The sequence below is a fragment of the Arctopsyche grandis genome, chromosome 2 (genome assembly GCF_051622035.1).
Source record: "Arctopsyche grandis isolate Sample6627 chromosome 2, ASM5162203v2, whole genome shotgun sequence".
Classification (NCBI taxonomy): Eukaryota; Metazoa; Arthropoda; class Insecta; order Trichoptera; family Hydropsychidae; genus Arctopsyche; species Arctopsyche grandis.
Window position 1 is genome coordinate 14,512,496 of NC_135356.1, and position 20,883 is coordinate 14,533,378.

The 20,883-nt window shown below is 35.4% G+C and overlaps 1 protein-coding gene across 1 annotated transcript; it reads right to left on the bottom strand.

The window, feature by feature from the left end:
* Nucleotides 1–8,051: 8,051 nt before the first annotated feature.
* On the bottom strand, nucleotides 8,052–13,898 carry LOC143922979 (uncharacterized protein CG1161). Its single transcript, XM_077446441.1, has 5 exons — nucleotides 13,730–13,898; nucleotides 12,803–12,927; nucleotides 12,543–12,657; nucleotides 9,833–9,958; nucleotides 8,052–9,758 (listed from the first exon to the last, which is right to left on the bottom strand). Exons 1-5 carry the CDS (start codon nucleotides 13,787–13,789, stop codon nucleotides 9,606–9,608), a joined length of 579 nt encoding a protein of 192 aa, XP_077302567.1. The 5' UTR covers nucleotides 13,790–13,898; the 3' UTR covers nucleotides 8,052–9,605.
* Nucleotides 13,899–20,883: the final 6,985 nt, after the last annotated feature.

The following is a 20,883-nucleotide window of genomic DNA, read 5'->3' on the forward strand; positions in this document are numbered from 1 at the left end:
TTAAAGTTTCATTGCATATTTGCTGGTGAATTCACTTTAACAATAGAAAAATGTTATCTACTGAGAAGCGTTTTGTTTAACAAAATTGTGATACGTGAATTATATAGTTAGCATTCATAAATTAAAAGCAAAAATAAAAATAATTGGTTAGGTCGAATTTTAATTTTTTAAATTTTATTATAATATCCTTAAGAGGGCTGGATACCAGCGCCTTGTCCATACAAACATATTAGACCTCTCCCTTCCTCAATTATGGCACTAGAGAAATTATTTTTTAATATGCTATGGATATTCACCATTGGGTTGCATCTATTTTTTTTGATTAGTTATTTTTTATAGGAACTAGGAGCCGCCAAACATCAATAAAATCGCCTCTTTTTTACACCCACGAAAAGAGTCCAGCGTGCTTATTTAACGGTCGATTTAAAAAAAAATACGCATATAGTTGCACAGAACATATCTTTCTCATGCCGATGATGAAATTTTTTTAAAAATTGGTCGAGTTTCGGAGGAGAAAATAGGAGAATACGAAACCTTGATTTTGTCAATTTAAAATACGTTTTATCTGGTCTAAGCGCAACTGTCGCATTGACTCAATATATATATTGATATATATATATATATATATATATATATATATATATATATATATATATATATATATATATATATATATATATATATATCTATATATATATATATATATATATATATATATATATATATATATCTATATATATATATATATATATATATATATATATATATATATATATATATATATATATATATATATATATATATATATATATATTGTCGCATTCACTCAATATATACATCGAAGAAAGGAACGGCAACAAAATTAAGGTTTCGGGTGTACAGCCCTCTTAATAGATATTTAAATAACGCGCTCGTTGATTTTCAATAATCCTAGATCTACGCAATCCAAACGTTCCAAATTAAACACTTTAATAAATGCTTATTTATGATAAAAAATGTATAGATTCTTATTTAAACATTTTAAATATTTAAAAGTCGTCTAAAACGGCTTAGACTTGTTAGGCGATTCTCAAGGTAGCGCTGCGAACGATTTTCCAGCAATGATTCGTGATGCGTGACGTCACATAAAAGCTGATTGCATCAATTAAGAAGCTAAATCATAGCCTACGAAATTTTCCGTAAAAATAAATACTGCAACAGATCCTTTGAGTAACAAATCGAGAGAAACCTCCCGACTTGAGTTTCTAAGAACCTTTGGCCAGGCGAAACTTTTTTTGTCAAAGACGATTTTGCACAATAATAAAGTTAAAACGACCAGTCCATTATTTTAAATACTTTGAGTTCTTGAAAAACAGTATATAGTATGTACATATACATATACATATGTATACTCTTTTGTGAATACATATTTCATCCCGATAACCCACTGATTGCATTGTATTGCGAACAAAAGATATTATCAGTTAGTGGCAGACTAGTTTATTTTTGATATTCTAATCTTAAAACATGTTTACTATGTCATATTTTAGATATTATATATTTTACAGTTGAAGAGTATCTTCCAGTTATAATATATTTTGACTAGTTGAAATATATTCCATCTAACCCACGTAAGTTGATTCATATGGCGAATTACATTCCAACTAGTCAAAATATAACAACTGAAATTACAATTCAACTATAAGTTGGTACCAGGTTAGATGGAAAGGTTAAGTTTTCGTGAAAACATCTATCGAGTAGTAAATTGAGTTGGAAAGTCGCATATTTGTTTTGCGACACATTCTTAGAGTTATCGTAATACGGTACCCATCACCATAATCAGTAATACCTCGGAAATATTAACGCATTATTGAATTCTAAAGCATTCATAAAAACATCAGAGCTGTCAAAACTCAACTGCTATATTACAACTGGCGCACATTGCTGAAAGTGTATTTGCGCTTGTAGATATATAATTTTCTAATTGAATTGTATTCGAATATGAATGATGAATATTAAATATTCAATTGTATTATAATTATGAAAAAAAAATCCGTTTCAGCCATATCCCTTGAGAGGGGGGCATTTTTCTAGGCTCTGCCTAGGGGCGGCAAGTAGTCTCTGGACGTCACTGCTGCTGGTCAACTTATTATCATAGTCAAAGTTTGCGTACCACAGTTTGCAGAGAGCTTGAGTTAGACCACACTTGCACACACAAAAGGTACATATTACGAAAAAGAAGTTCCACTTCCTGCTCATTAATAACCATACGTTGTCAAATTCGAATTGGATTGAATTACGTAAATCGAACGCCATTCAACTAACGCTCTATTGGTTTTAGCTTCATATAATCACAACACATTAGGTTGTGCGATCAACTACTTCAATGGCGATCAAGGCTCAGGACATACAATGTATATGATTAGGACACCTTCAGATACAATGTCCATCATCTTCAAGCGAGTTTTGGAAGCACTGCGTTCGGGAGATGTGCGTCTCGCACAAGTTCAATGTCTCGAAATCTCAATCTATTTCGGTTTTGGTTCAACGCACGCATCGGGAGTTTGACCATATACAAACTACACCGCAGTGTAGTACGTAGAGAAAGTCCATTAATATCAAAATGTGACAAAAAGAAGAAACAAAAACAACAATTCTCAAAGCTTCCGACTTGTTAATATGTATTTACCAGCCGCGAAGTCCATATACATATTTTAAATATATATGTTACGGTGAAACTTTTATTTTCAGTTCAATTATTTGTATTTTCACTAGTGAGATTATATTTTCATTAGTGAGATCATAATTTCACTAAATCAAGCAGTGAGTACGGATATAACAATACATAAATATAACAAATTCACTTCTCAATATCAGTGAATTTGTAATTCGAATTACAACGTACTGTAACCTTAATCTTAAATAAATAAAACCTGCCTTAACGTACCCTAACCTAATCTAAATAAAACCAACCCTACCTTAACCTAACCTTAAATAAATAAGTGTTGACTACTAAGATATTATGATGTGTTTGCTTCCGCATCCAGTCCCACACATGCGGCATCAAAAAAGCCAAATCGAAGTAGATAGTGGACCATGAGGAGAGTGGGAATGGACAGGAGCGGCGTTGTGACATGGAGTGGCGCGATTCGTATCGGTGATGCACTGTCATCCAACTGTCAAAAATTATAATTTCACTAATAGAGGGCCAGTAAAAATGTAAAATATAGCCAGTAAAAATGTAACTGGTTATGATTTTACTGAAACTTTAGTGGAATTATAATTTCACGGCTGTTATAATTTCACTGTGACATATAAAAAAATATGTAGTTACAGTTTCGACCTTGCTTTCGTATGGCTTCGCGATTTTTGACCTTCGCATTCATATTCCACGAAAACCGATCGACTTTTGCGTTTCGGTTTAGGGAGGTTGGATTAGTCATGTTCGCGGGATGCACCCTCCTCTGTGTCACCCCATGGACTTGCTTCCCCAAATTGTCTATCACATTTTAATGAATATCTGGGTTTCGGTTTCGGGTCGAATAATAATATTAAAAATAATAATAAAAACAATTTACAAGGTTAACTAACGGGTTTGTGCAAAGACATTTGAGGTTGATATTGTTGTTATTGATAATTTATGTTTGATTTTTTTTTTTTTAAATGCTTTTTATTATTACTAAATTATGTTCTCAATACATCTTATATCTATTTTAATAGCTACTGATCTACTGATCATTTTCTATTTTACAATTTTAATTTAATTTTGTTAGTAATCATAGTATTATATAATTATAATGTTAATGTACAGCATAATAGGAAAAAGAGCTCAACAACCTTTTTATGTGAAATCGTTCTAAAGTTACAGAATACTACTTTTTTCTTAAAAAAATATATTTTGCCATAATCCTATTACGGGTTTTATCTTCTTTATTTTCCATCACTTGTTATTATACTTCATTATTAATTATGTATGTACACGCTTTCAATGCAGACAAATCCCAAGGGTCGTTAACAAATTATGCCGCCTCTCTCAAGTAAAATATATTAAACAAATTAATTTACAATACAACATTAAGCAACAACCCTTTTTTGTCGAAATTATTCTTCAAATTGATAATTTTTACAATAGCCAATACGTAATACATAATATGTACATCTGTATATATAATATGTACCTATAGGTAAAAAATAAACATTTAGAAGAACTGAGAATATAATTTTATCCAACTAATTCTGAATAGTAATAAATAATAACTGAAGCGTGCGGCCGAATAAAGATATATGTTAGAGCTTTTTTTTATTAATTAATAATACAAGTATCATCCTCTAGTGGAAGGGGTTCAAAATACTTCGTGATTTGTAATGAATTTCTCAGTGGAATAAAGATACATATGTACATATATGTGGTGCGGGGCCGTGTTACGAGTAATTGGTATTAATATAGATCGCAAGTAATTGGTATTATTATTATAGATCGGAATAAAGATATACATAAACAATATGTTCAATACGAATTCATCTAAAAATGAATCAAAACGGGCACGCGTTGTGCCAAATTGACGCTTCATTTTTCTTTTCACACGCATCCACATATTTTCCACATTTTGCGTATGTATTTCACTATTATTTGGATCCACCAAATTATGAACCACAAACGAATGCGTGTATATTCCATTCGCAATATGTGTAATATTTCCGTACGCTGCCCAACCGTCCGAAATTATATGCGAACCCGGCAGTATATGTCGGAGTATTTCATCTGGTAAAAGTCGAGTTAATTCACGGCACGGCAATACACAAAGCAGCCAATCACAGCAAGAAAAGGGGTTCGCTCTCGTCTATAAACCCGACTTTTACCGAAATGCCAACTAGATCAACTATATTCAGCTCCCCTAAATTATGATTATTAGTTATTACGAATGGACTTTGCGTTTTTATATGATATTATTCACCTGAGATTTAGTTTTAATTATTTACGGTTCAATATGTCTAGAATAATGCTTTTAAGAAAAGTAACCACATACAGCTATACATATAATATTGTTGCGTAGGGGTGGGTAGAGGATCCAAGTAAAAGGCCAACAGTCGTTTCACAGCATTTATTGATGATTAAGGAGATACACGCAGTGTCACGGCTAAGTCCAGAATGACCTGAGATCGCTTACGTACCGCCTTATAAGGGGTAGATCTCTCAGGACGTCTAATCTGTTTACCTACTGTATAGTCACGTATTCGGATATGTATTCCCGCGGTATGAGAAGTACAATCAATGTTTCATGCACTTAGCTTGTCGCTAATCCTTAAAACCCACTTATACCAGTCGCACGGTATGCATTTAGTTAATCCGTTAACAGATATCCGTTACAGATAATCTTTGAACGGTCACGCAGTCTCTGGGATTCTATTCGCTTAATCCGCGGCGTACGTTACAATATTATACATATATCTAATTCATGTTTTTTTTCATTTATCGGTAAAAACCGGAAAAAAATAAACCATTTACCATTTACCGAAAAATGGAAATTGACGGTAAATTTCAATCCTTAAACTCAATATTGATATATAGAAATAATGTAAAACATCTTGGGAGTATTGCGCCTCTTGCGCAATATTCCTCCCTTTCCTATTCAATCGTTCAGAGGAACATCTCTAAAGCAAATTAAACAATTAAAATTAGTATGTTTTACATACATTATAACTCCAAGCGACGCTTAAATTTTCATATGACTTAATTGGTAAAAGAACGCAGTCGCGAATGCGGCAATGCAAAAGTGTTAAGGGACTCATTTAATTTATTCCGGACGAGATGTTTGCTGGCCGCATTCCGGAGGCGAATTGTCCGCCGTTTGGTCGCCTTCGAATTTTGCTTAAATTACCCGCACGCTTTAGGAAAACGAGAAAATTCCATCTCAGGAAAAATCGGAAACTATCACGCCTCTCCGAATTTGGCAAAAATTTGAATTTCAAATTAAATCACAACGAAATATCCAGCGACGCGCATAAATATGCATTTAAAAGGGTGAATGGATTATTTCGCACATAGCGATCGCGCAAACGGCAATCTTTGCCACGAAAATCGCGAATACGGATTATCTGGCACTCGAGTTGTCGTTAGTATGATATTTCACGTGGGTAAATCTCGAGATGGATGGAATTTTCGGGTGCCAGATGTTCCGCGATCGAGATTTTAGTAACGTGCGCGAAATCGTTTTGTGCGGAATAATCACCGAACCATTTAAAAGTACATACATACATAAGACGAAAGGTGATGCTAAAACACAACATTTGAAATATGTATAACTGAACCGTCAGCGGCATCATTGCTGCTCAACAATCGACATTTAGCAAAATTGTAACTCAACAATAATAATACGAAATTGTTATACATGAATATGTATATATGTAGTTGAGTCTTGTCCTATAACATATCAACTATTTGAACACGCTTACTTGTGTATTTTTTCAATAAAGTTTTTCAATTCATGTGTATATCTAATATCTAATACATATATAATATTTCGAGAGAGACTTTGTATGTATGTATGTTTGTTTGGGTCGTAGATTCCGTGATGTTCAATTTAATAAAAAAACAAATGAATATTCAAATAAATTTAATCAAATGTTTACTATTAGATTGGCCATGTTTAAGCGGTTTATATTACAAATACCGAGCGAAGCCGGGTAAAAACACTAGTATAATATAATTTCGAAAGATACTTTGTTTGTATGTATGTTTGTTTGTTTGGTTCGAAGAATCCGTGATGTTCAATTAAATAAAAAAAACAAATGAATATTCAAATAAATTTATATAAAATAAAACTATTCAAATAAATTGAATCAAATGTTTACTATTAGATTAACCATGCTTAAGCGGTCGTTATTACAAATACCGAGCGAAGCCGGGTAAAACCACTAGTAATATATAGGGATTAGTTGATATAATTTTAATATACTTAAATATTTTGTTTTGCGATATTTCATGTCACTGTTTGTAAATAAACCGTATAAAATGTAGCGAATTTATATATAATGTGTGCGGAATAGAAATTTTAAGCAAAGCATGTTGGATGAGGAAAATAAATTTAATTGTATGTATGGGCTAGGGATGAAAAATAACAGTGCGAAAATAAGTCAAAAGTGCGTGACACATGTATGCGAATGATAGTGGAATTATCGATTGGGGAATGCATGGTAGCGTTTTCCGTGAATTTCACTCACTTGAATGGAAAGCTTCCGGATGTTTCCAGCTCACTCCACCCGCCGCAGGGTCGTATCGTTGAAGTTGGTCTGGTCTGCGAGCATCCGGACGAGAGAGAGAGCCGGTATACCGGAAGTAACCGGAAGAGCGGAAGTGACGGCCGGCCGGCTTGCGGAATCTCACGCTGACTAATATCGTATACACAACATTTTTCAAAATTGATTTTCTGTCATTTTCCGACGCCGTTCAGAGCGGTGACATCTATCGGAAAATTGTAAAACTATTTTATCTCCAAGACGTACATCGGAATTATTAAATTAAATTTTGTCAAAAAAAAGAGGCATCTATGAACAAAAAACTAAACTTTAAATGAATTCAATATAATTTTTATTAATTATTATTTTATTTCAACCACTGAATTATAGCAATTTCATATAAATTATTTCCACCTCACGAATATGTATTTTAATGATAATACTAGATAGGTTTTAAATGTACAGGCTACGAATACACTCGTGTACGTATGAACTGTACATAAATGAAAAATAATTCTAGATTTTTCTTTGAGACTTTTTTTAAGAGGAAGAAAGTAAGCCTTTGTCTTAATATCTACGTATTGTATAAAATACGCCTTCGATAAACAAAATAGGTATATAAATATAATTAATTCAGTAAGATTTGAATGTAAAATATCGATACCTTTCGCATATCCTTCATAAGGCTTCATCTACGGAATAATAATAATATAAAAACAAGTGAATATTATTTCCATTTCTTAGTTTTTTTTTTATATTTAAAATATTTACTTTGATTTGTATGTACATATTATACGAAATGAAAAATATTAAAGAAAGAATAAATTCAATATTTTACATGTTTAACGATTTATTTATAATTGTATAAATTCAGTATCTCTTCGAAGTTATTTTTTTATGTTTTCTTGAAATATTTTTTAAAAGGTTCTTAAAAATTAATTTAAACAATTTTTTTACTTAACAGAAAATGTAACCATGGTTTGTTTTATAGGCGTTGTGTTTTTAATACATACTTACAATCAGAGAAATGTAATAATATTAATAGAAGTGGCTTTAGGTGTTATATTGTTGTCAGGTGACGGTTATCCACAGACAATCCTAAATAATTTTAGTATCAGTCGTATTTGACGCTTAGTGCTCGAAGTATGTCCGATAAAAACTTTATATTAAGACTTTTGGATAAAGACTTTTGGGCGAGCGCTTTGTGACCAATAATCACCGAACCATGTATTATGATTGATCTGTTAATATAATAATTAATAATAGATTTCTGAAAATATTTCTTGCAGTAATTCATAAGCACTCTTTTAATACTTGATAGGAATACAGCATTAAGCCAATTTTTTCTAAATTTTACAACTCAACATTAAGATCAGTTTCTGCATTTATACACGCACTAGTATTGAACTTATCTACATACATATATTCAAGTCTTTCAGGTAGAAAATTAACGGCAAGAGCCAAACTTAGCTTACCTAATATGTATGTATGAATACTTATTAGAAAACGTTTAAATAGAACTATATAATTTATAAAAAACACGCTTTTTTCAATTCAAATATTTAATACATACAATTAACATATGCATTATATTTAAAGATTTATAAGGATTATATTATATAATAAAAAAGACAAAAAATCACTTCACTTTGTTCTTTATATAATGCAAGTATTACTCCATAAAAATTTAATTTAATATCAAATAAGTCTGATCGAGCATGTACAATGATATTCTACATATTTTAACATTTCATTCAATTATAATTAGTCGACATTCGATATATACAGAATAATATTTCAATGAGATAACTTAAAATGTGACAATATATGAACGTATATATAAATATTTACAAATTTTCAACATATAATTCCCTTCAATATTAAATTATTATATAAGAAAAAATACAATAATAACCCACTATTTGCCAGACTGACATTTTCCACTAATGCCAAAAATGGTTATTTTAAATAAAATTTTATGCATTATGGTAAGAAATAAATACGAATCAAAAAACTAATTGCTGGCATTCGAAAATACATATATCCTAAAAATAAGTTTTTAAATTATTGACATACATATATACATACAATGAAAATCCATTAACTGACATTTTATAATATAAAATTGATTTTGTATTTCAGTACGGTAAAAGAAAAATATGTTTTCCTTTTTTTTTATATATAATAATTTCAAACAAACATACATATTATAAAACAATACATTGACTATTCAAAGATGCTTGACTGAATAAAAAAAAATTTGAATGCTAAAATCTTCAAACAAAACTGCAGTTAACGGATTTTCGCCAACAAACAATGAGGAATCGCTATGAATTATCAGTTATATTGAATAAAACCAATGTCATACATAAACACACATACAGAAGTGATTAATTCAGCATCGTGTGTCTGTCGTATATGTTTCTTCGTTGCTCGCGGACTTGCTGTTTCCACTTGTCCTGCTGGTGGCCGACCCTGTTAAGTACGTTCCCTCTTACGCCCATCGGATGAGCCGATCCGCCGGGACTGATAAATCCGTCGTCCTGCAACCGTCACATTGCAATTACACACTGAGAATCGATTTAATTTGCGGGGACAACGTCGCGTGTGGACTTACGTCTTCGTTGGTGTGCTCTTGATAGGACGCCTTCGTCCGTTTGTTCAACAACGGGTCCAAACATATCAAGAATCCCATATACACGACCAAAAGCATGATCACCCATATCACGATAATGACGACGACCTGAAAAATACATAACAAATGTATTTGAAAACCTCTTCATTACACACGTACATATAATAAAAAACATATGTGTGCCCGGAAAGTATCTGATTTGTGCTATTGTGAAAAATACATAGGCGTTTCAGGGGAGATATTTATTTTAAATAAATCTTTAGTCGAATCCAGTAGGTAAGTATATAGGTATGTGGAATATACAAATTAACGGTTTGCCCGCGGTCGTCTTCTATGGAAGCTTTGGGCGACAAGTCAGTAGTGCGGCTGTCTTCCATAGAATTTCTGAACTTTGCACGGGATTTTCAGGCTTATATGCGCCTATTTCAACAGTTTTAAGGTTCAAAATTGGTTGAATATATTACTGAGTTGAATGACATCTATTCAATTTGCTTAAAATGAATATATACCAGTCAAAAATTAGTTTTTTGTGGAACCATACTGAAACTTCGTTTATGAGACGTCACGTCTTCATACAATTATGAAAAATGATTATTTGACAATTAATCCAAAACTACGAGATATATTATGTATTTTATTGTTTAAAATAATACTTTATGTGTTAATTAAAATATCTGGTTACTTGAGTAAATATTAAAATCTGTATTTAAGGTCGAAAACTCGATATGCCAAATTCTCGAAAAAGGTGCCGCGTACAGGGCTTGTTCGCTATATTTATTGCCACAGGCAAAGGGTTAAAGAATAATGTTCAAGGTTAAGTTTGGGTGATCATCCTGCGAGCTGGGACCGATTCGAGCATGTTGTTGTCTTCCACTTTACTTCCCACCCTGCCATCATATTATACTTATCACATCATCTTTTCATTCCTTTCATCTCCATAATGTAATAAGTAATTAGAGGGGACGTTTGGAATTAAGTTAACAATGTTTGTTCAATGGACATTAGGCTGATGGATTTTTGGCTAAAAGTCCATCGGCCTCATGTCCATTCGACCAAGCGTTTAATTATTTTAACTTTAATCACTAGAAATAGATTAATAATATTACCAATTAAATCTCCTCTACCTTTAGGTATGTATATTGTCGGGCCGTCCGATACAACAAGACGGATGTTTGGCCGACTGTGTATCGAAATTACTCAAAACTCACTAAAAACCAGGCTTTTCTCTCCTCTCGGTGCTGTGACTGAAGAACTAAGAAACACTACTCGCATCCTGTTAACCTGGTATTATAGTGTAAAGCAGTTTTCGCCGAGTGGGCTCTTTTTGAGTGTAGTTGATACCTTGAAGTTGGCTGTGAACCTTATTTTTCAATTAATAAAGGACGAATACCAGTCAACAAATTAATATTGTTCGCGCATCCTTTGAAAAGAAATAACTTCAATGAATACGTATGGGCATAGCAGGTACTAATACATATTAGTACCTGCTAATACATATTAGTACCTGCTAATACATATTAGTACCTGCTATACCCATTCATTGAGACTATCTTTGTATGAAATTATTGTCAACGAAATACTTTTCTCTGTAAGCAAGACATTATTTATCTGCCAGCAGGAATGTTCATTTTATTTCAAAATAATACTCTCAAAGGAGCTGAATAGTTAACAACAGGAAGTAATGTTAACTACAGACGGACGAACCGATGTCGTTAAATGTAAGGGCAAGTCTAAATACAAAAGTAGGTGTAAACCTCCTCGACAATGCGAAAAAGGAAACGACGGATCTTATGTACAATTTTAAAGACGAAAATATTTATTAGGGGTACCCGTAAGTCTTTGCCGATTTCAAATTTTGATGAAGACGTGCTGAGAGCCGTGGTGGAAAGTGATTAGAAAGAGTTAATGAAAAACTAAAAGTCAAACGTAGAGAATTAGTCAGAAACAACTTAGTGATTCTGCAACACGACAATGCACGACTCCATAAGGCGAAGAAGACGACTGAAAAAATCAGGCAGTTAAAATGGGAAGAACTTTCACATCCCCCATATTCACCAGACCTAGCTCCGACCGATTACCATCTGTTTCGATTTTTAGAATATTTTTTAAAAGATAAACGCTTTCGAAACGCAACAGAAGTCGAAAATCATGTTCTTACATATTTCGATTCAAAACCAAACGAATTCTATAAAAAAAGGAATTGAAAAACTCGAAAACCTGTGGAATATGGTAGGTAGTAATGAAGGAAACTATATTTTGTAAAAAATTTTAAATAAAAATGTATAAAAAAAATTAAATTCTTTCATTGTTATCCAATCGGTAAAGACTTACTTACGGGTACACCTAATACATTGTTATTGATTTATTTTATTACAATACATAGTACTTGTTTATTTATTTAATTAAAATATATATTATATTTTATATTGAAAACCCATGATAGAATAGTTAAAATAGGCCAATAGGATGATATTGGAAAAGTGAACTACGCCCAAAAAGAGCCCACTTGGTGAACACTAGTGTAAAGGATTACCTTTTAAGAAGAAATGCTTGTACAGGGAGCTTCAAAATGCATCGGCAAACAAAACGTTAGCGTGAGAGTTGGACAAAAAGGTTGCATCTTAATACCAATATATCTCTTAAATAAGATCGGATACTTTCCGGATACACCTGCATATGTTAAAGCTATTACCATAATGATAGTTGTGTTGCGGTTTTCGTAAATGCATTCACAGCGGGGACAGAATTCTTGTTCTTTACCTTTGATGTCCTCTCCTACGCGTGGTAATATCACACCATCGCAATTGCTGTAATATAATTTTTTTTTTTAAATAAAAAATAATACAGATACACGTCAAACAGGATTAGTCGCGCAAATAAGTCGTCCGTGCAATACAATTTCGCAAAATAAAGCAGTTCGCAAATAATTTAACAGGAGATAAAAGCGTATACCATTTATTCGGTGGCACATTTGCAATGTATAGTTTACGATCGGAGTGAGATCCTTGGGTGCTGTTGATTACGGCAGATGGACTCGGGCAGACGCATTTGCAACGTCTATCGTCGTACGATTGGGCCTGTAATTTAAAACATACATATATGTATTAAAAGGCTAACTTATTAGGATAGCCCTTTTTATTGAACTCGGATTCGATTTAAGGCTTAAAATATTTCAAATGCATAGTAAAATATATCAATATAATTGATTTTCAGTCGATTTGGTTTTACAACGACATCTATCGGGTAATATGATCTGATTAAAAATGTTATGCACAATTGACGAGGAGCTGTTGTGTTATCTCCTTGCTTTTATTGACGCTAGAAGAGTTTCACATTCATACAATTTATCTCTATCGCATTCTAGCATTTCGCAAACTCAACAAACTTTTTATCTACACTTATCAGTTTAATTATCAGTTGCTATTATTCCAGTTTGCATAAAATAAACGGTCGGCTAATTCAATGATAAATTTAATACCATGTGCAGTTGCTGTTTATTTGTATAGATTTTGATTATATTATAACGGATGCTTAAAAATAATAGGACATTATTCGCTTTACAATTGCAAAACATGATATAATCGTATGGTGATACGCTATGTCTTTCTTATGTGGTCGATAGTTGTCTGTATTATCAAAAATACGTATGTTGATATATTATAATGTATAGACGGGGGAGATTTGCATTGAAACATTGCATACATAAGTACAACATATGTTAGTGTTTTCTGGATCATTATTGATATGTTGTTTGCGATATTTTTAGTTTGTCTATTGGACTCGTTGATTTATATTGTGTTGTGTTTATTTTGAGGTTATGATCAGCGACAATGAAGACTGTGAAGGTGAATTTGCATTTTTGCAATTGGGTCATATTACCGTTGCTCCCAGGACGCAAATCAGCAGCAGACTGATCAGGACAAGCCCTTTGGATGTCATGGCTGGGAATATTGTACAGGAGACTGTCCAAGGATGCTAGAATATGAAGCGTCGCACTAGCTGGCACCTGTCAATTAGTGATCAGATTGGCCATAAGATATTTTTGTGTGATATTTTTATGTAAATAACTCCGTTTATTCGAAATTCAAAAAAAAAATCAATTATCTTAAAAATCAGTAAAGTATTGCTTCGAAATTGATAATTTGAAACAGCTTCATAAGTGATTATTACCGAAATCTAATCTATAATTTGGAAAGAGACTTTGTATGTATCCTTGGTCGTCGTTTTCGTCGTCTTCGTCGTCGTCGTCCGTAGATCGGTGACGTCATCGAACACGTGATTCGATTTTTTTTTTTTCGATCCATGGGCGCCGATTTGTTTTTTTCGATTCAATGGATTCACCCCCGCGGGGGCGCAAGGCGAGTAGTTTCATGGGGCCCCGCCAGGGGCGCCACAAGGGGCGCAGCCCCGTGGGGCTCAAAAGGGGGCGCCACAAGGGGCGCAGCCCCGTGGGGCCCCGAAGGGGGCCCGGGGGGCCCAGCCTCATGGGGCGCAGCCCCATGGGGCTCAAAAGGGGGTGCCACAAGGGGCGCAGCCCCGTGAAGCCCCGAAGGGGGCGCGGGGGGCCCAGCCTCATGGGGCGCAGCCCCATGGGGCTCAAAAGGGGGCGCCACAAGGGGCGCAGCCCCGTGGGGCCCCGAAGGGGGCCCGGGGGGCCCAGCCTCATGGGGCGCAGCCCCATGGGGCTCAAAAGGGGGCGCCACAAGGGGCGCAGCCCCGTGGGGCCCCGAAGGGGGCCCGGGGGGCCCAGCCCCATGGGGCGCAGCCCCATGGGGCTCAAAAGGGGGCGCCACAAGGGGCGCAGCCCCGTGGGGCCCAGCCTCATGGGGCGCAGCCCCATGGGGCTCAAAAGGGGGTGCCACAAGGGGCGCAGCCCCGTGAAGCCCCGAAGGGGGCGCGGGGGGCCCAGCCTCATGGGGCGCAGCCCCATGGGGCTCAAAAGGGGGCGCCACAAGGGGCGCAGCCCCGTGGGGCCCCGAAGGGGGCCCGGGGGGCCCAGCCTCATGGGGCGCAGCCCCATGAGGCTCAAAAGGGGGCGCCACAAGGGGCGCAGCCCCGTGGGGCCCAGCCTCATGGGGCGCAGCCCCATGGGGCTCAAAAGGGGGCGCCACAAGGGGCGCAGCCCCGTGGGGCCCCGAAGGGGGCCCGGGGGGCCCAGCCTCATGGGGCGCAGCCCCATGGGGCTCAAAAGGGGGCGCCACAAGGGGCGCAAGCCCTAATAGGCATTAACTAAGGGGGGCGAAGCCCTAGACGGCAATTAATCATGGGGGCGCGGAGGGGCGAAGCCCTAAAAGGCAACTGATCATGGGGGCGAAGCCTTAGACGGCATTTAATCATGGGGGCGCGGAGGGGCGAAGCCCTAAAAGGCATTAACTAAGGGGGGCGAAGCCCTAAACGGCAATTAATCTTGGGGGCGCGGGGGGCGAAGCCCTAAAAGGCATTAACTAAGGGGGGCGAAGCCCTAGACGGCATTTAATCATGGGGGTGCGGAGGGGCGAAGCCCTAAAAGGCATTAACTAAGGGGGGCGAAGCCCTAAACGGCAATTAATCTTGGGGGCGTGGGGGGCGAAGCCCTAAAAGGCAACTGATCATGGGAGCGAAGCCTTAGACGGCATTTAATCATGGGGGCGCGGAGGGGCGAAGCCCTAAAAGGCATTAACTAAGGGGGGCGAAGCCCTAAACGGCAATTAATCTTGGGGGCGCGGGGGGCGAAGCCCTAAAAGGCAACTGATCATGGGGGCGAAGCCTTAGACGGCATTTAATCATGGGGGCGCGGAGGGGCGAAGCCCTAAAAGGCATTAACTAAGGGGGGCGAAGCCCTAAACGGCAATTAATCTTGGGGGCGCGGGGGGCGAAGCCCTAAAAGGCAACTGATCATGGGGGCGAAGCCTTAGACGGCATTTAATCATGGGGGCGCGGAGGGGCGAAGCCCTAAAAGGCATTAACTAAGGGGGGCGAAGCCCTAAACGGCAATTAATCTTGGGGGCGTGGGGGGCGAAGCCCTAAAAGGCAACTGATCATGGGGGCGAAGCCTTAGACGGCATTTAATCATGGGGGCGCGGAGGGGCGAAGCCCTAAAAGGCATTAACTAAGGGGGGCGAAGCCCTAAACGGCAATTAATCTTGGGGGCGCGGGGGGCGAAGCCCTAAAAGGCATTAACTAAGGGGGGCGAAGCCCTAGACGGCATTTAATCATGGGGGTGCGGAGGGGCGAAGCCCTAAAAGGCATTAACTAAGGGGGGCGAAGCCCTAAACGGCAATTGCTCATGGGGCGTGGAGGGGCGAAGCCCTAGAAGGCAAAGGCTCAGGGGGGCGCCGAGGGCGAAGCCCTAGAAGGCAAAAAAAAATTTTGATTTTTTAAAAAAATTTTTTTTAATTTTTTTTTTATTTTTTTTTTATTTTTTTTTTAATTTTTTTTTTTGATTTTTTTTTTATTTTTTTTTTTATTTTTTTTTTTAATTTTTAAATTTTTTTTTAATTTTTTTTTTTTTTTAATTAAATTAGCTTAGTCATGTTTAAGCGGTTTATATTATAAACACTGAGCGAAGCCGGGTAATACAGCTAGTGTATAATAAAATATAAATCAATTTCCCTTGCCTCTCTGCCCCTTTCGATTGAATCTTTTTTTACTTTATTTTTATTTATTAAATCCTGAGAATTTTTGCAAGGGTTTGTCATTGGAGAATAAACCAAGGTCGTCTTAATTTGACCCGACTGATGTGTTGCCCCTTCGTTACTTCTTAATCCTAACCGGTGGATTCATCTGGCCCGTCTGAAATATTGCATACCCACTCATACAACTCAGCACTAATCCATCCTGCACTTGTAAAGCCGGGCTTTCCCTTTAAACATCAAGCTATTTTGTAAAGTATTATACATCCAAAGAATCCCAAGGATTTTTTTCGTAAAAAACGCAAATTTTTATTTTATCAGTTATCTCAGTTAATATTCAATTCTCGGGATTATTTTTTTTAATGTCATTTCCATGATGTATAGTTTTATAGTATAATCTAATATATAATTTCTAAAGAGACTTTGTAACTATGTAAGTATGTAATGTTGGTTGGTAACATCGAAAACAAATCAAAGTTTCTATGACGACGAGTCGATATGTATCAATATTTTTTTTTTTCGATTCAAATAAACGTAATAAAAAACAAATGAATATTTATTATTACATTCGCCATGTTTAAGCTGTTTATATTACAAATACTGAGCGAAGCCGAGTAAAAGAACTAGTAAGTAATATTTATTTATAGGTTTTAAAGGAAATATGTAAATGAAAAAAAAAATGAATGCAAAAATTTATGTATCAAAATAATAATTTTTGAGTTTCAATTTTGAACGACTGTTGAAGTAATTCTGAATATTATTTGTAAATGCGAAATACAAAGAAGGCCAAAAAATTCTAAAAACAATCTTTCTTTATTTATTCTGCAAGCGGCTAGCGAGCTGGTCCCTTTTTTAATTTATTTGTGATGCAGCGCAACAAATTGCTGCGGAATGCTTTTTTGGCGGTAGCCGTCATTACAAAGAAAGTGACTTGACGGAAAGTCGAAAGATGGAAAAGATGGATGGACTCCACCCATCTTTTCGATCTTTCGACTCCCTTTTCGGAAATACAATAGAATACTTGGAAACCGATATCTGATTATCTCGAGATATTTATCATGCAGCTAATACTGCGTACGCACCTAACCAACGAACGGCCAACAGGCCAACTTTTTAAACCAGAAGGATACAAAATATCGAAATAAAAATTAAATTAAAATATCAAAATTAAGCTAAACAGCGAGATTGAGCTAAAATTAGATCATCGTTGATGTTTTGAATTACAACAATGTTTTCAATTACGACGATACGTATTTACAACCAGAGAAATATTATAATTTCTCTGCTTACGAGCGAAAAATAGTCTTGTTATTATTTCTTTTTAACATATAGAGAGGTACGTGGTACATGTTTATTTTTTTTAGATAGTCTTGCACATGTAATAAAAAAAACACTAGCATTCCTGAACTATGCTATGGCACCCAGGCCAGAAATCACCCGGTGATATTTTAGCCTTGTTTTCGCTGATATTTTAGCCTTGTACTGACATACGTTTGACAGTGATCTATAACGGTGATTCCCATATTATATGAAATGAAGGAGAAACTTGTAGAAATAATAAGATCGTATGAATTTACAATGAACTCAAGAAACGCCCTTCCCAGCTGGAAACCACAAGCACGTGCATGCCGTACGATTCAGTTTGTTTGTGCTTAAAATTCTCTATTCTGCTAATCTTTCTATGTATGTACATGAGCTTCGTATACTGCAGGACATACCTACAATAGAATCCTTGGTGAGTTTTAGAATCCCTGAGACTTAACACTCTTTCGAGCCTTACAGGCTGTTATCTTCTCTTTTTGCCATGTATCCGAAGACAGAAAGGGGAAATTTCTCTTTTATATCTAACTTCTCCAAAATAGATTTGTTGATCCAGTGGACATTTGTCTACAGCACCACATTTTTAACATTTCGAGTTTTCTTTTTTCGGCCATCTTTATGTTTTGGCGGCATACACGAATATCAAAAATATTAATGATTTCACAAGACTAATAATTTTTTTGTAAAGATATTCTATTATATCAATCTTATCAATTCTGAATCTCCTATTTGTTTCACATTCACATCCATTGTCAAATCGAAAATTTAATAAATATGATAATTTGGTATATACGGTGAATTACGTACCTTTGAATACCATGTAAATATTATTTAATCGCCTTGAAAATGCAATAAATATCAACCCATTAACCCTGTCATCACCTGAAAGCCCCGTGAATGATTTCGAACCTAAGTATTTTTGGCCGAACAAGAGGTCATCAATCACGCTTTTTATTTAATTGTTTTTAATTGCGCACTCCGTCGCTCGAACAATGAACGAATTTACATAGAAGCAAGGGAAAATAAAAAAAGAGACCATCGAATCGTTATCATTGACGATCGCCATTGTTAGTTTTACATTCACCTGAAGCGGTCCATCATCGCAGGATCATGAAAGAAGGAGTCTTGACATCATCGGCAATATTTTCAGCTCGTTACTACACACCTTCATCGTCATGGTTTATTGTATGCTTAATTAATTCGTCAGGTCGAGAGATATCAGCTCACCTTCATCTGAAAGCGGTCATAGCAAAAGCTGATTGCACATTTACATGTAAATTCGTTGTAACTATTTTTGCATGTCCTTGATGGTCGACTTTGCCATTAAATTCTAGATCAGGGAGTTATTACCACTTGGAACTGTATTCTAAATGAACAATAGAAATATTATGTACATACATACATATATGATTGCTTTAAAGGTGTAGATTTGTAGCCAGATAAAAATCGTAGGGTCTCTGACTACGATATTTATTACATTTATATACATATACATATGTACATATGTATATATTAGTTAGAAACGAAATCTACGAAAAAAAAATCCTTCTTTTTTGTTTCGGAGAATCTTTTGTATCACGATTATGTCCTACGTATATATTATTTAATATTTTGAGTCTATGAAAGAGAGCAATGGATTCTATTGTATTGTAGTAACCAAAGATCGGCGCTCGATATATGCTTTTCGCATAAAAAATGATTCATTATTGTCAATTTCTTAGAAAAACCATGCTTTTTTTGTTATCTTACTTTGATTACTAAGGGAGCGGTCTATTGTTATTTGAAAAGCATCCATCGACCGCCGAAGACTAGTAATAACTTTATCTGTTTTTTGGTTATATCTAATCTGAGAAATTGCAACAACGGAAAAAATGTTGAAGATTTATCTGAAGACATTTTCCTTTATCGGTAATGCGTTTTTTTATTGGATTTTTCTATATCAAAAATAAGCTTTTGTATAAAATGTATTTAACCAAGCGCTAATAAACATTTTTTATTATGTACATAAGATGTATTGCATAGAAAAAAGGTATGAATGGTAATGAATTATTTATAAATGAACCCTTTGAATGCTAAACAATTATACCTTACATATATCGTTGGAAACTGCGTTTATTAGTATTTGACCGAAAGTAAGCCTTTGGTAATACCGGTATTAAAAAAGAAAATACCGTACTTGTGCCTCTCATATTTTTTTCTGTTGACACAGTTGGTCGTATTTGTTTTTATTTGATTGAATAAACATTATAAAAACAATAATTGTCTAACATACCACTTTTAACTGGGGCAGTATTAGCAATTAACTGAAATTTTGGTGTTTTAACTAAAAATTTTTTTAAAATGAAATTAAAAAAAACCGTAAGATTTTGTACTGAGGTATATGTGGCTCAAAATGTTTTAAATAATCTAAATGATATGAGCTATAAACCCTTTAAGACTTCATAACACTCTATACATACATATGTATATTGAATAAATGGTAATTGTTTATTTTACTACCATATTATATGAATGTGTGAATTTATCGTATTTTTCCCAATAGTCAGGAGATGACAAATGAAATACTTATCTTTAAAAAAAGTAAGTTAATTAATAATAATTTATATTTCTTCAAAAATGTTAGCATTTCGCGCCAGGATTTTGAAAAACATTGTAACACCCAAAAGGGTTAGCTCTATACTAACCCTATTTTATAAAGGACTGAAAAAAAAAATATTCGCCGTTTAAGAAAATAACAGAGAAGAAAATATAATGTGTTCAGAATATTTTCCGATATGTACATATGTAGTTGTGATCTAATTTTTATACAAAAATGACCTAACTGTTGATAAGGCTCTTTCTGATTCAACTCTTTCTAGCCATAGTGGAATGTATTACGCTGCATTTACACGAAGCCAATATTGGCTTGGCTTACTGGAATGTCTCGACCAATTGGCCTCGTGTGAATGCAGCATTGGTGATTTTATAACTTTTGACAAACATCTGGGAGCAGTGCTGCCACCTTTCCAATACTATTCACTACTGGTCACAAAGCACTGGTCACAAAGTTACTAAAATCTCTATAACGGAACATCTGGCAGCCGAAAAGTCCATCATAATAAC